We start from the raw sequence: 16,193 nt of genomic DNA, 5'->3' as shown, positions 1-16,193 counted from the left end.
TTCCCATGCGAAGATCTTTCCTCTTTGAGAGGCAAAGCAGCCCTCAGATAAGATCAACCCTTTGCTAAAGGGCCCCATCAAAAGCCCTTCAGAAACCTAAAACCATACTGAAACTACCTGCAGAGGGGAGTTTGGAGAAGTCTCACTCACAGCTGGAGTGAAGGGTCCAGAACCATCCCGGTAGAGATATCTGCATAACAAAAGTACATCATTTCAGTGACAATATAACACATCCCTAAGAAGTGGGATGCCAACTAGTTCCTTCATCTCAAAACTTTTTCGAAGAATGAAATTAAAACAACCCATTCATGAGGCCAGGATAATTGGTCTCCCGTTCACGATCAAGCCAAAGTGTTGCTGTGGACAGCGGTTTAGCCAAGGACCTCACAGCAAACATCACAGTATCCACAACTATGAAACGTGTGCTCAGCTGTTGTGGAAGGTGCTGAGCTGCCATCACCCACAAACGACACCCCATTCAGCCCAAGTTCTGAGACACAGAGCTTGGACTTCATAGCTGCGCAGAAATCCAGGGGAACACAACTGTCATTTTTTTTTTTTCTCTATAAAATATGCAAACAAATGGCATAATCTGTGCTTTACATTAAATAGCCTGGTAGTAAATGTAAAGGTACATTATCCCAAAGGTTTACTTTCACCCTGCTGCATAACTTCCTGTTAAACGGCAGAATGCATTAGAAAGAAATTAGTGAAATTATGGCAGCTGGCAGGGGAAAGGCAGCAAAGCTTTCTGGCACAGAAAGGAAATTAGGACTGCAGCTTAAGGACAAACTGGATATGTCTGCCACAGCAGTTAACAGTACATTAAGTGTCATTATTAAGTTTCAAAGTTAAAGAACCCCACTGCCATAACTGAGGCAATACATACCCCTTTGGAAGTTACAGCCTTGGCGTATTTAGCAGGACCCGCCTGAGTCTGCAGGGCTCGTTTCTAAGGATTTTATTTTTTGCTCACCATTTGAATCTAAATCAAAGTGAAGAGTCTAGCAGACATTTTGGGTAGTACTCTCACACACCACAGAACATGGTTTTGTTATCAGAAGCTTCCTTATGTGAGAAAACATTTAAATGAAGATGACTCCTGTGCAATGAGTAGCAAAAGTGGCTTAAATTGGGTTTTTCTCCTACTCTTTGCATTTTGTGTTCTTAAACATTTACTACTGTAATACTCAGACAGATTTAGAGTACGTGGTTCCATCAGAGACAAAGTGTATTCAAATCTCTCACCCCAAGAACACGCACCATCATAGCGAAAATAAAGCTCTTTCCATTATTAACAGACAATCAGCTAATCACAAGGAAGTGCATAAGGGATCACTACTCCCTTGGATAGAAACGTTTATGAAATACAGCTGGTAACTGTTCAGTTTATTGAGGAACTCTTTTGTGATTTTTTTTTTTTAAATAACCAATATGACACTTCTCCTCCAAATGAAAAAAAAAAAAAGGAAATAAAAACTCAGCACAAAGCAAGGAGAGAAGGGATAGAGGGACAACTCTGGATTGTTCTGATTTAGCAAAGACCTGCAACAACAGATCTCCAAAGCCAGTGCCAAAGAGCCATCAGACTAAAGAGGGCAGGGCCAATTTATCCAGTGACCAAGACTGCAGAGAAAAGTCTCATAGCCCGTGCATGCTTGCAAAAAGCTCAAGCTGATGCATCATCAGTTCAGCAAACCGAGACAGCGCTAGCACATGTGAGTGATTTCAGTCTTTACAAGCCTCTCATTTCATTACTCAGTGGTAATTAGGTAATTTTTTTATACAAAGCCAGTTTAATGCCAGCAAGTGCCATCTCTACCAGTACAAGTTCCAGAGATCCTCGCGATGCAGTGTTTTCTGACAGCCGCTGTTGGGAAGCAGGTCTGGACTGGGCAGAGCACATGCAGTGCTTTCTCCAGCCCAACCAAGCAGCACTCGTTTAGGTAAGAAGCAACCAAGGAAACCGCAATCATGAGTAAGCTTCAAAATTAAGATTTGTCCAACTTGTGAATGCGTTCATGCCTTCGTAGGGTACCTGACTCGGTGAAGCAATGACCACAGTAACTGCAAGCGTACGGCTTCTCTCCAGTGTGGATGCGGTGATGGCGCTGGAGCGATGCCAGCCGGGTGAAGGTCCCTCCGCACTCCTCACAGTAGAAAGGACGTTCTCCAGAGTGAGTCTGCTGGTGTCTTTTCAGCCTGAGCAGCTGGACAAACGCCATGCCACATTCTTGACACTTATAGGGCTTGTCTTGCCGGTGGATCACCTTGTGTTTGGAAAGCAGGTTAGGCTTCTCAAACCCTTTGCCACATGTTGGACAAGCATAAGGTTTATAGTCGTCTTCCTCAGATTTTTGGTTTTCTGCACAAGGTTGGTCAGCGTACTCAACGGTGTGCTGGTTACGGTGCACTATCGACCACGGGTTCCTGGCCATGCCGTTTCCCAAGATCACCATGGAACGCTCAATCTTGTGCACATTGCGCAGGTGCCTCCAGACATCAGCCGTGCGAATGAAACCCTTGTCACACTCTGGACATTTGTGTGGCCTGTCGCTGGAATGAATGAGCTTGTGCATTCGCAAATTTGCCGCACGGAAGAACTCTTTGGCACATATGGGACATCGGTATGAGTTTCCCACGAGGTGGGTTCGCTTATGTTCCTGCAGCTCACTTATACCCTGGAAAGAAGAACTACACTTTTTGCACCGATATGACAAAGCTTCCCCAGAGATGGGCTCCCGGTCTTCACCAAAAACAGCTGTGAGAACAGTGTTTTCATTATCATCACGCAGTCTTCTCCGTGGTTTCTTGGGCTGTTCAGAGGAACATCGCTGTAAATTTTTATCTTCACGCTGCAGGTCAAAGTTGGTACTGGTGGGGGGAAATATCCCAGCTGTACTCTCGCCTTGTTTCTGGTAATAGATCTCAGCGGTTTCTTTGTCTTCCCAATGCAACTCTGCAGGAAGCTCTTGCTTACCTGAAGGTCCAGCACAGTTACACCAAGGACTGCATGTCTGCGAGTAATTCATGTCTACCTCCTTCTGGAGGCTAGACGTGTGGCCCACCAGCTTAGTGGTCTTTCTGGAACAATTTGAACGCCTCTCACCTGTGTAACAAATGTTATTCTCAGAGTCCCAGTCCACATTCGCATCCATCCTCTGAGGCGCACGCTGTGCTCATCTGCAGCTCATCGATGATGTGTATACCCAGAGCTTCAGGTCTTTCATGGTAAAGTCCATCTCATTCTTGGCTCTCTTCATGGTCCTCCCTAGAAAATAAAATACCTATTTCATCAGTGATTTCTTCTGATATTAACAGAAGACAAAGTTATGACAGGCAAGATTTTTTCCTGATTAAAAGAATGGGACAAATTACTAATTATTCAGTAGGAGAAACAGAATCATCTACTATTATGTATCTAGAAAATACACCTTCAGCATACAAAACACAGACTACATTTAAAGAAGTTAAATCCTCTACCATAATCCAGCCTTCACTACAAATATAAATTTCCATTTTAAATTCACCTACAGACAAGAAACCTTCACAACTCTGGGGTGCAAACACTTTAGGTGAAGTCCTACACTATAGCTGCTCCCACCACAGGTCTTTTTCCAAAGATTCATGCTCAATCCTTGTTTTTACCTTGCTAAATACAAACTAGGAGCAGCAGTCACAAGGTGTTTTAGTTCAGAAACTAGATAGGTAACACAATGAGATCCAGAAACTGCATCAAACAACCAAAACCAAAAGCAATGTCTGGAGGAGAGGTCTGGAAAGCTCGAGAGCACCTTTAGCCTCGCATCCTGACCAGCATTACTGTAATTGTCTTGAGGATATTTGGGGTCCTTGTGCCACTACCAGCTAGCATCACGCAAAGAAGATATATGCAAGGAAAGGGATAAAAGAGCTGTCCAGAAAGCTTACTAATCATCCTCTCAGGCTTCAAAGCACAGTTTGTACTTCCCTCCAGAGCTGGTACACTGGAACAACTTCAAATTCGCTGGGTAAACTCCATTTCCACACCAGCCTCACTAGCAGAAAATATGAGCGCTTGGTCAGAAATACCTGAGAGACAAACTTTCATGTGAAGAAGATGCTTTCATTTATGCCCTACCAAAGCGTGGATTCGCGAAAGCTTTTCTAGATTTGTCGCAGCAGCGTTTGTTGGTAACAGCTCCACAAGGAGCTTTCACCCACTTGGTTTAAACTTACATTCAGGTTTAGACTTGCTACTCTAACCTTAAAAAGTGTGTTTTTCCCATCCTGATGGATACCTTGGCTGCTCCTCTGATCCCCACCTTCTCCTTCACACCTACTTTTTCCGTATTGTCTTTACCCCCACTGTTTCTTCGCTTCGACTGTTTTTGTATATCTATACAAACGTGTATGCAAAAGTGGATACATTTCTGCATTTACATGTGTACATAAATATAAAGCTTGTCTATTTAGTTTCAGTAAGTTTAAGTAGTTATAAAGGCACTATAGCAACATGCATTAAGTGAAAGGTCTTATTCACACCTCAAAAAGCCCAGCTTCATTCAAGACACATGCTGTGCTTTCTTTTACTGTGAAACGGAAAACAAGCTGAATTAGTTGTCTTCATTACTCACTGCCTGGAACAGAACGGCTCAAGCCGTCACACCCCCCTCCCCGCAACTTTGACCATTCCCATTAATTTAATAAGAAGAACAGGAACCGTTCCTTACCTCCTACAAGAGGCTGAGCACCTCCAGCAGCACGCCACTGCCTCCCGACCCATGTAACTCATCTGCGAGTGCCTTGGCTGCAGAAAAAGAAACAACAAAACCAAAAAACTTTTCAAGGGTGGCTGGCCTTGCTTGGTTTAAAACTCATGGACAAAGGCCTGTCTGGTTTCCACAGAGGTGGGGGAGTATTGAAATCCCACTGTAAAGTTAAAAAGAATAAATAAAAATAATCAATAAAAAGCAATTAAGGTTTTTTCCTCTCCTCAGCGCAATCGCAGGCAGCACAATGGGCAGGCCCACAGTGGTCGGCAGTGCCAGCAGCGGGGAGGGACCTGGTGAAAACCACCCCACCAAACCAGCCCCCGCTCCGGCAACACTGAGCAGGGAACTAGGGAGACATCCCGTGGGGCCAAGTGCTGCCCTGCAGCAATTCACGGGGTGGGGGGGGTGTCATTTTTTTCTTCCCTAAATAGCAATAAATGCACATCTTCCCATGGAAGTTTGGCAGTGATTGGAGTCACTTTCAGGCTTTGCTCGTCAGGAAGACTCAATCCATGTCCCTGACTTCTGTGCTTCACTTCCAACTTTAATATTTCTTCACCCCAAGTGCCCAGAACCTCTTGATAATCTTAGCCAAGTCTCTCCAGGGCATTTCACAGCATCACTATTTCCTAGTGGAAGTCCTTTGCCTGATACATCTGAGTATCCTATTTGCCTTTTTCAAAACCACAGTACAGAGTCTGTAGGTGTCCTCAGGCTCCTCCCCTCCATGCCTTTATTAGCTGATAATCCACCAATATGGAGCAGAAATTCTCACCATTTCTGAAACTCATCTCATTCTTCTATGGCTCTGCAGCTCTCCCTCCTGTTCATACTCCCTGCCAGCCCATTTCACTCCCGCGTGTGCATTTTTACATTCCCATTGTTAAAATAACTGCTCAACACAGGCCATCCAAGGTGCAATCCCCGCAGCAGCACTGATGGGAAACTCCCAACAGCTTCTGTTCAACCAGTGACTCGGTCCCCTTGGCGCTCTGCATTTGTCCCTTCACCATCACACAGACCAGTCCTGTGCTTCCTGCAGTCAAAACTACTCTACAACATCACTGTGCAATCTTGCAGAGGTTGCTGCTGCATGTAACGCTGCAGCGCACTGCACTCTGGACAGCTAAACAAAACTCTCACTTTTGCAAATGGGCTTCTGCAATTAACACCAAATGCAGAACTGAAATTAAAAATGAACAAGAGTGTGCATTACCAGCAAAATATGCAAATGTAGTATATAAAAACGTCCAATGTTCTGCTTTTTGGTGATCTCACAGATATTTAAAAATGAACATGAAACCAGAAACTACTCTGCTGGGAGCTGAGGGTGAGGAAAATAAATGTACCAACACATTTCACACAGAAAAGCAAGCCACTTTTGAGAGCACAGTAAGTGGCAGTTCAGCTTCCTCAGATGAGGCAGTTAAAAAATAAATTAAGAACATTCCTTTAACAACAGTCCTTGAATCCATGAGAAAACCACATGGTGCTTAGGATGGTGAACCCTGCAGAGAAAGAACCATCATTCCAACTCTCACAAACTAGGAAAAAAACCTCAGATCATTTTCATTATTTTTATTATTGTTTTTCTGAATATAAAATTCTTAGATGTTTCTTACTGCACTGTAGTAGCGGGGCAGGGTAAAAGCTTCCTTCCACCTAGCCCCAGGACACACAAATCACCTACCCCTTCCACCTCCCTTCTGGAGGACAAGGACACAACCCTCCCCTGGGTTCATCAGTTCTCGTCAGGAGAACTCCAGTGACATATAAGCACATTCAGCACCAGTATCTCCATAGCCAAGCACACTTGTGTGGGGTGCAGGTGATAAATGGCCATGTTCTAAAAATCCAAATCACGGTTTATTACAATTAATGCATTAAAACATGAGAGGATGTATGGAAAGAAGGATTAGTCATTCTGGCCAGTGACACTCCCGCAAAACCAGCCTAGAGGGTGGTGATAATACAGACAACAACACTGTAACTTGGAGATCACATGTGCATGAAAGCTCTAAATTTAACATGTCAGCCTTAGAAGCAGAGATGGCCAGATAAGTCCAGCTAGTCCTGATCATATCCACCAGCTGCACATCTCTGTAGACTTCAACCTGATACAACAGCAGTATTTCCTCCTGCAGTTGCCAAGGAATGGCCTCATGTCAGCAAACAGTGTTCCTCATTGGGATTGTGGAAGAAATTATCAAAGTATCTGCAGAGGTGGGTTCCAGATCCTCCTCATCCTCCTCCACCTCAAAAGCATCAATAGGGATGATGCTTTCATCATCCCCAGTTATCCTCTCTTGAGGTTCTTCAGAGTGTTTGGGGGGCAGCATTCTGAACATTCATCTTCACGTTGCAGGTCAGAGTTGGGGGGTTGGTTGAATTGTGCTTCTGGCAGGAAGTTTCAAAGGTCTCCTCTTCAGCGCGCTGCAGTTCTAGATGGATTTTTTTGTCGGACTGAAGATCTAGCAGAACGCACCCAGGACTAGAAGGTGACGAGTAATCTTCCTCCAGCTGCAGACTGGCTTTGCAGCCCACCCTTTCTGAGGCTTGTCTGGAACCACCTGAGTGTTCCTCACCTGTGTGACAACCATTGTTAACAGAAATGAAATCCACCATACAGTGCTTACTTGTTAGCAATTGTGGAGACAGGCAGTGCGAAGTCCTGGGACCTCCCATGGTTGACTTCTTTCATGTCAGCCTCCTTGGAAAAGAAACAAAAATTTCATTATCTGCCAGGCAAAGTTAGCATTTAAGACATCGGTTTAATTGAAAAGACTTTTGTAGTAATAAATAATGCAGAACACTCCAAATGATGTCTCCTGGGCTAGATCAAGGACTCAGGGCAACTCTGTTCAGTGCATTGTGTCTTCTGCTGTTGATGCAAGATGAGACAGAAAAGGGCTCCTATGGCAAGGTAATAAAACCAGTATGTACACACCCCAACACTTAAGACTGACAAAAGTGTCAACACAGTCATAAAATTAATGAGCACAGACCCAAAACCAGACTCTTGCTTTCAGTAATGAAGATCAGGCCACTTTACTAATGTTTCCCTTTTAACCTGAAATAAAAAATGAATTTTGGTGGTCTTGCCTCATGTACATTAGTCTTCAGACAAATGTACTTAGTTCTATCAAGTTCCAGATATTTTAATTTTTCCTCCTAATACCAAGGTATTTAGAATGTAGTCTCCCTGCTATTTCATCTGTTGTATTTATGAACACATGATTTTATTAAATTCTGCATTCTGAGCCTTTCCCATCAGCCTTGATGATTTATTCCAGCACACAAAAAACAGGTTGTAATCCTCAAGTGGAAGGAAGCAAAAAAATAAGTGAAACACCTACCTTTTACAATATGTGATCCCTATTAAAATTACATCATTGGTGCTTTGTACTCATCCTACATTTATATTCCAAACACATGTATACAGATCCCAAATCCTTTTTCTTTACGCTACCTCAATTTTGTGTTTTAAGTGCGAAGAGTCTGTCAGATCAGTATCTGTAATCTATTGTTAGATCCGCTTCGGAGTAATGTTTTTGTTGTTGTTGTTTGGTTGGTTGGTTTTTTTTAAAGGATTAGACTCTACACTCATGTTTCTGTCCAATTTGCTAAAAAGTGCAAACTTACTTGCCATCCGTTGAACTCTGAGCAGCTCCACTTCACTGGCATAAGTTTGTGCAAAATCCTTTTCCTTTGGAGACCATTTTTAAGTGCCTCTCTTTTTTTAAATCAGCTTTTCCTAGTACCTTCCCCTTCTATCAAAGGCAAAGCTTAGACTCAGGTTTTAATCCCTTTTTACGAGGTGGCACTCCTGTTTAAATAAACCATAGCATGCTCTTTAGTTATTAGTCTGAACAGCACGGGCTGATCAAGTCACCACTCCTCCTCTGAAGGAGTTGAAGTTTTAAGCTTCCGCAATGGGAGTTTAAAATATTTTATGAAGGGTTTAAAAATCATATCCCATCAAATTTGAATTTTTACTGACCACATAGGTTTCTCCCCCAGCTACTTTGTTTTAGGACTGTCACAAACACTTTAAATACCCAAGAGCTTCAGAATCTTTTACATAAAACAACAACAAAAAAAACAAGTAGTTTTCTTCTAAGTAGGAGCTAAATTCAACATGACTTAACTGATATTTGGTTGAAGCTTGGACTTTTAACTCCACAGGGGAAGGATGGGCCATCTTTAGCACACTGAACCCTGGTGAAAGTCTAACAACAGCTGTTTGCAGTCAGAGATATTGAATTTTGCAAGACCACCACCAGAGCTGATTGCACCCCACACTACAGCTACAGCGAGGGAGAGTGAGCAGCCAACACTCCAGCAGTAGCCTGCTGAGACAGCGATCAAAACAGAGTTCAGGATCTCTGATGCTGTCCTCTCTCCAATCACCTGGAGCAGGGAATCGTTCCACTGCCTGTAGCCAGCTCCAGCTTGTTAGCGTAATATGCTTTTTCCTGTGAGTCTTGCCAGGATCTTCAAGGTCTTTGGGTCCCAGTCAACTGCCATCTCACAAACAACGCATTTGGAAGAAAGAACACATTGAGAAAACAAGTCCTAACCACAGTTACAAGATCTAGAGTCAGGCTGTAAAGAATGTGAAACAATTAATAGAAGAAAGAAACTAAGCAAGAACTGCATGAAGCAGGCTACTCGAGTAATAACTTTCTGGCACGCTTTATTTTCTCAAACTTCTGTTTTCCTTTAAACATTTTGATCCAGATGGTCAGCAAATTTCTATGCAAAACTACTGTCTGATTTTGCAAACACCCCCAACCCAACTATGACTGCTCAATTCCAGTGCTGGATGTGCAAGACTACAAAGCAGTCTGCAAAGCAACAACCTGATCCTTACGGTACAGGACAGAAGGTGCGTATGCAAGAACATCCATTCCCTATTGCTTCCTGCTAAGTTTGGCCATGGTTTTAGACATGTATCTGTTAAATGCACATGTACCTTATAGGTGCTCAGTTCTGAAAAGCCACAGAATGTACACATGAGCTTGTTAGAGGAGAAACTCATAATTGGTAACAGTTATCTCAATAACCCTTGGTCTGTACTTACTTGCTTTTATTGTAACTCTTGGTTGAGTCAGAAAAGCGGTTGATAATAAGTGCAAATAACCATTCAGCATAAAGGACATTTACTAGAGTACCTCATTAGGTGTATGTGAGATGTTTTTAGAGGTGCCCTAGGAAAACATACACCCTCTGCAAGGTTTTGATTAAAAAGGAAAGCGAGTGAGCGGTTCTGACTGAAACACGGTACGACACCCGAGACACCACACAGCCCCCTGAAGGGAGCTCCCCAGCCCCTTCGCCCCTCTCTCCTCCCAGGGCAGAAAGGCGGTGGCCATGAGGGAGCTCACACCGTCCGCGGCCCAGCCCTCCCCGCCGCCCGCACCCCCTCACCGTAAGCGGCGGGGCCGGGCCGTGGGCTGTCCCCCCCGGCGGTGGCGGTCCCGGCCCCGCAAGCGGAGCAGAGGCGGCCGCCGCGTTCCCCCCGCGCCGGGCGAGGGCAGAGGCGCTCAAGACCCGGCCCCACCGGTTGCCGCCATTCTGAGCCGGGACCGCCCCGGTTGATGACGCACAACAGCCCCGCCCCTGCCTGACGGACAGCTCCTGCCGCCAATCGGCGGCCGTAGCTCGGCAGTCGGGCAGCGCCTGCGTCATCAGCGGGGGCGGTTTGTTGGTGCTCAAAGCCCCGGTGACTGGCACACTGGGACGCTGGGAGGGTGGCGCTTGTCACACCCCAGTGACACACAGAGAAATACCAGCCCCGTTACACCCTCAGTGACACGCAGAGCAAGACCAGCCTCTGTTACACCTCAGTGAAACACACAGCCAGAGACCAGCCCCTGTCACACCCCAGTGACACACAGCCAGAAACCAGCCCCTGTCACACCCCCAGTGACACACACACCAGAGACCAGCCCCTGTCGCACCTCCAGTGACATCCAAACCAGAGACCAGCCCCTGTCACACCCTCAGTGTGATTGACACAGTCAGGAACCAGCGTTGTCACGGTCCCAGTGTGACTGATGCTCTGGGGCTGCCCCGCGGTCACGCACACCCGGTGTCACTGACACAGCCAGGGACCAGCCCCAGCGTGACTGATACGCTGCGAAATGCCTCGTCAGAGCACTAAGGTCCCCAAAACGAATAGAAGTGTCCTGTCTCCATTATGTGTTCAAGCCCACCTGCTCCATCCTTCTCCAAAACCCACCTGTCAGGTCGGAAGGATGTTTGTCTGCTGGAGGTCTTAAAAATAAATGCTTAGATGCTCACAAAATCCTTAATTGCCAGGTGAACACTGATCACTGTAACATGGTTAGGGATGCTGAGGTGCAGTTTGACACAGCTCTTCTTCCTGCACCTCATCCCAACTTTGTGCTGACAACCTGCATCCCAGCTTCCCAAGATTTCCCCCCGCTCTTCACAAGAGTCTTACACAGGTTCAACAATTCCAGGGACAACTTGTTCCTAATCGAAACTCACAGCATTTTGGAAGGCTGGGGACATAATTTCCACTGGTTTATCACTACAGCCTTCATTGCTGCTGTCACACTTGGTCAGCACCAAGTTTTTCATGTAAAAATCTCCATGGCTGTGCATTAACACACATTTTTTAACAAGGTGGGTTGTCTGGATGCAGCATGGAGATCCAACAGCAGAGCTGGGGTCTGCCGTGCCTGTTGCACTCAGATTTATTCTCAAACCAGCCAAGCTGCCCACTGATTAACAGAGAAATGACTGCACGGGAGAGCGTGAGCGCACAGCATATATGAGCAATCCCCTAAATATATAGGCTATACAGGAGAAGCCTCCAGATCTAGGACTCTCTGCTAAATCAAGTCAGGGGTATGATGCCTGTGCTATGCAGATGAGCTGTCATATTGTCTCCCACACAAGACCGTCTCCAAAGGAACCTACACCTACTGCAAATATCCTGCAGCATATGGACATTTATAGGTCAACCTGGAAAAAACAGAGAGTAATGATTGTCCAAAAAAAGCAGGAACTCAATTTTTCATTCTGATTTTGGAAAATGCAGACATGGAACAGGCTGAATTATACATACCTGAGAGCCATTAGAAAATGTCAGATTGCCTCTAAAATGCATTAGAAGAAAAAGAAATGCCTCTAGCTTTCTTGTGCAGGAAGAGAATGCATTATGTTAATAAGATTCCCTAACAAAAATCAGACTGGAATGAATTTGCAGCCGTATTCTAACCCTCTCTTGTGATGGGTACAGAGTCTGGGGTTTCATCCTAACGGCCAGAAACATCGTCAGGCTGAAACTTTGACAGAAGATCTGTACTTGTATTGCAGGAGCAACCCTGATGTACAGTCCAGGAACTCGTCGTGTAATGGTTTCAGAGCAAACCCAGAATATGCGTTACGCTTCTCTCAATTTAGCTGGAAAAAGAAAAATAACATCTGGTGCCAACTCTATGAAAACATCACGTCTTGACAGCTTACTGTTAGATGATTTAAAATTGGAGACCCTGAAAACTGTTTGCGTTTCTGAACTCTCAGCGTTCACCTCCAGCATGTACCTGCCACATCTCCCAGTTGGATGCACCATCCTCAGTATATTTTTCCAAAGCTTCAGCCTCTAAGAAGAGCCAAACCCTCTGTTGACTGACGCATCTGCTGGAGAGCTGAGATTTCTATAATTAGCATCAGAGAGAATTTGGGGAGGGAGCCAACTTTTTTTTTAAATTTGGATGTTGCAGCTTTTAAAACAAAACATTTTTCTTAAAACATCATCACATCAGTACATAATTGCAGAGTGGGGAAGATGAACACGTCAGTAGTTGAAAAAACATTAAATTTGCAGGGAAGTGACTGGAGCGTTTGCACAGAAGGGGGCAAATGGAGATAAGACAGGCAGTCTGCTCACAATTCAGCTGTCAGGAAACTTACACAGGAGACATCCTTTATAAGAAAGGGGGGAAAAAAAAAGAAAAAATATAGAAACACCTGCTTTTCTTTCCCTCCTACGTGTGTAAACTCTAATTAGATGAATTATTGGACCACAGCTTCACCAGCAGAGACAGCCCCTTGCCACCGGCACGGATCCCTTTCACATCTTTGCTGGGATCTGCACACCCACATGCAGGACTGTTCTGGGGACAGTGTTCACAAAGGTCACATCATTCAAGGGAGATTCAGGTTAGAGATGAGGAATAAATTTTTTAGACTGAGGGTGGTGAGAGCCTGGCCCAGGTTGCCCAGAGAGGTGGTGGATGAACCATCCCTGGAGACATCCCAGGCCAGGCTGGACGGGGCTCTGAGCAACCTGAGCTGGCGAAGATGTCCCTGCTCATGACAGGGGTGACACTGCGTGAGCTTTGAAGGTCCAGCCCTTCCAACCCAGACTACTCCATGATTCTACGTCCCACACATATGAGGTGGCCCTGGCAGCACTGGCAAGGTTGGTGCCAGCATCATGGGTTTCCAGGCTGAACTGCTCCAGCGAAATCTCTTCACACTGCCTGCCGCTATTGACTGCTCCACAAGGACACCCAGCTTATATTAAACACACAAATATCCAAGCAAAACCCCTCTAAATGAGGCACAAAAGGTCTAGTTTTATTTGCATTTAGCAGCCTTCCCAACCTGGAGTACAACAAGCACAGAATCATCTTCTTACACCAGGGAGACATCACAAAACGTTTACCTGAAATAGAGGTGTCTATTCTCCGTTTGGTAGGAAAAACAAGCTTAACATTTAAAACTATCTGCAAGATGGGAGCAAATGAAGTCCTGAATGAGTGCAGAAGGGAACAGAATGTAATAAAACTAAACAGGTAATTGCTGATAGGTTATCTGCAGGCACAGGCTAATGCCAAATGAAAATAACTGAATAACAAAAGCAATGCTCCAGTGCGGAGTGTGGTAACAGGCAATCACATTGTTGACACCTCTGTATTTGCTTTTCTGAAACGCTGCAGTTATTCAGCTTGAAAAACATCACTTGCATGAATCCAGCTAACATTCCCATTTTGCACACAGATACGCTACAAGAACCTCTGTGACTTTGCACCAGAAGTAAACCTAGTTTTATCTGAAACAATCAATTTGCCAAGTAAAATATAACTTGTTCAATATTTTCTTTACCTAGAGAACTGAAACTCAAGCTAACGAATCAGAAAATGTAAAACGATCAGAAAACACCTGGAAAAGAGAGGTTAAAATAGTTACTCTTGTTCAGCTGAAGAATCTATTGGTTACCAGTGTAGGGGAAAGGGACCTGGGGGTCCTGGTGGACAGTAGGATGACCATGAGCCAGCACTGTGTCCTTGTGGCCAGGAAGGCTAATGGCATCCTCGGGTGTATTACAAGCGGGGTGGTCAGTAGATCGAGAGAGGTCCTCCTTCCCCTCTACTCCGCCCTGGTGAGACCCCATCTGGAATATTGTGTCCAGTTCTGGGCCCCTCAGTTCAAGAAGGACAGGGAACTGCTGGAGAGGGTCCAGCGTAGGGCAACAAAGATGATTAAGGGAGTGGAGCACCTCTCTTATGAAGAAAGGCTGAGGGAGCTGGGGCTCTTTAGTTTGGAGAAGAGGAGACTGAGGGGTGACCTTATTAATGTTTATAAATATATAAAGGGTGAGTGCCACGAGGATGGAGTCAGGCTCTTCTCAGTGGCAAACAATGATAGGACAAGGGGCAATGGGATCAAGCTGGAACACAAGAGGTTCCACTTACATTTGAGAAAGAACTTCTACTCAGTGAGGGTAACAGAGCACTGGAACAGGCTGCCCAGGGAGGTTGTGGAGTCTCCTTCCCTGGAGACATTCAAAGCCCGCCTGGACACGTTCCTGTGTGACCTCACCTAGGCGCTCCTGCTCCAGCAGGGGGATTGGACTAGATGATCTTTTGAGGTCCCTTCCAATCCCAAACATACTGTGATACTGTGATACTGTGATACCTGTCCTAGATTTAATTAGCAAAAACCACAAAGATGGGCTAGCTCAGCACAAAATTTGTGACCTGAACCAATTTCATATTTGACAGGATAAAATACCGTTGCTTAGAGGAGCTAGCTGAACAACACCTGCAAAGCACGCGTGCTGATGAGCTTTCAGAGGGGAAATGGCTTTCCAAACCCAGACCCATTTTGAGGAAACATTATTTGAGAGACTTAGTGAGTGTGAGAAGTAATCAGGGCGCAGCCTGCGTTCCTTGGGGTACCCGAGACTGCCCTGGGGTGCAATTCTGGCTGCTGTATCTTTTTGGGTGACTCTTAAACTGGAGGATCACAGATGACACAGAGCAGCCAACGTAATCAAAGCCACTGTCGTTGGTAATAATTTCAAGATTCCCAAACTGCTTATATGTACATGATACCCATATAAAAATTAATGACCCACTGACTGCAAACAGCAAAGTACAAGGCAAAAACAGATTTGTTGATGTATCTATTTGCCATTTGCTGCCTGTCCTCACACTAAATGTGTTTCTGGTTATTGTTACCGTTAATTGCTTTTTATCTAACAGTGGAGCTAAGAGATTTCAGCTGAGATGGGGCTTCACTGTGTTAGGCAATTACACAAACATCCAGATGCACAAAAATTCCCTGGTTTGCAATCTGGACAAGGCGGAACACACAGAGTTATCTTGGGCCTAAAAAGAGGTTTCTGATCCGGTAAGAAATATCAGTTTGACCAAGGAAGCATCATGGAAGGTGAAAAAATGAATCACTGCCTCCCTGTGCTTCATCTGTTACAGTTCACAGATTAAAAATTCAGCCACAGTTGCCTGAATTTTAACTCATCAACAGGAACACACGGAAGCATCGTATTTTCAAACACACGACATTTTCTGAAGACATTCCTCCTAAGGAGGGCTTTCTTGTGTGGTGTCATTATCTCCGACAGATCTGCTTTGGAAATTTCCTCTTGGGGCTCCTCCAAGTTGACAAGTGAATTCTCTGCATCAGAAATATTTGTTCAGAGGCTGGCAGGCTCATCCGTCGCCTCCCTGAGATGGAGGTGCTCCGGGGGAGATTCTGCTCTTCCCCCTCCTATTGACCCTGAAAAAAACCCACAACATTATTGAGGGGACAATGACTACAGCCATGTGCCTGGGACACTTATCTCTCTGTGGCACTGCTCATTTTTCAGTGTCAGGGCTGGGAACAACACTGCTGTCTGACTTTGGTCCTCTTGACCAAATCACAAACACGCTGAAGCCAAGAGAATAACTTGGATTGGGTTGAGCGGGATTTCCAGCCCCTTGGGCGGCCCTGCTCGGGGGAGATTAGAAGGGATGAGACATCCCTGCTGGCTGCCGTCCACCAACACAGGGCTAATTATTTGAGACTTCTCCAGACGGAAAGAAAAAATAATCACCCCTCTGCCCCCGCCAGCATGGGATTGTTTAACATGCACCTTTGGTCCCATGGTAATTC

At 45.1% G+C, this 16,193-nt stretch overlaps 1 protein-coding gene across 9 annotated transcripts; it reads right to left on the bottom strand.

Moving 5' to 3' along the window:
* Nucleotides 1–946: 946 nt before the first annotated feature.
* LOC136103683 (uncharacterized) lies at nt 947–10,351 on the bottom strand. 9 transcript variants are annotated; one of them, XM_071810014.1, is made up of 6 exons: nt 10,185–10,351; nt 7,391–7,464; nt 4,713–4,789; nt 4,525–4,571; nt 3,931–4,037; nt 947–3,287 (listed from the first exon to the last, which is right to left on the bottom strand). In XM_071810014.1, the coding sequence occupies exon 6, from the start codon at nt 3,156–3,158 to the stop codon at nt 1,992–1,994; it is 1,167 nt and encodes a 388-aa protein (XP_071666115.1). In that variant the 5' UTR covers nt 3,159–3,287; nt 3,931–4,037; nt 4,525–4,571; nt 4,713–4,789; nt 7,391–7,464; nt 10,185–10,351; the 3' UTR covers nt 947–1,991. The 9 variants fall into 9 exon arrangements, with proteins under 9 accessions (XP_071666115.1, XP_071666112.1, XP_071666116.1 ...); XM_071810011.1 differs by having other exon boundaries at nt 947–3,271; XM_071810015.1 differs by lacking the exons at nt 3,931–4,037; nt 4,525–4,571 and adding an exon at nt 8,397–8,580 and having other exon boundaries at nt 947–3,271.
* Nucleotides 10,352–16,193: the final 5,842 nt, after the last annotated feature.

The sequence above is a fragment of the Patagioenas fasciata genome, chromosome 6 (assembly GCF_037038585.1).
Source record: "Patagioenas fasciata isolate bPatFas1 chromosome 6, bPatFas1.hap1, whole genome shotgun sequence".
In the NCBI taxonomy this organism is placed as follows: Eukaryota; Metazoa; Chordata; class Aves; order Columbiformes; family Columbidae; genus Patagioenas; species Patagioenas fasciata.
Note: the sequence above shows the minus strand (reverse complement) of the source record. Positions and strands in the feature narration are given on the sequence as shown.

Excerpts from the sequence above, each read along its gene's own strand:
- LOC136103683 (XM_071810015.1), bottom strand. The coding sequence starts at position 3,158 with ATGGATGCGAATGTGGACTGGGACTCTGAGAATAACATTTGTTACACA.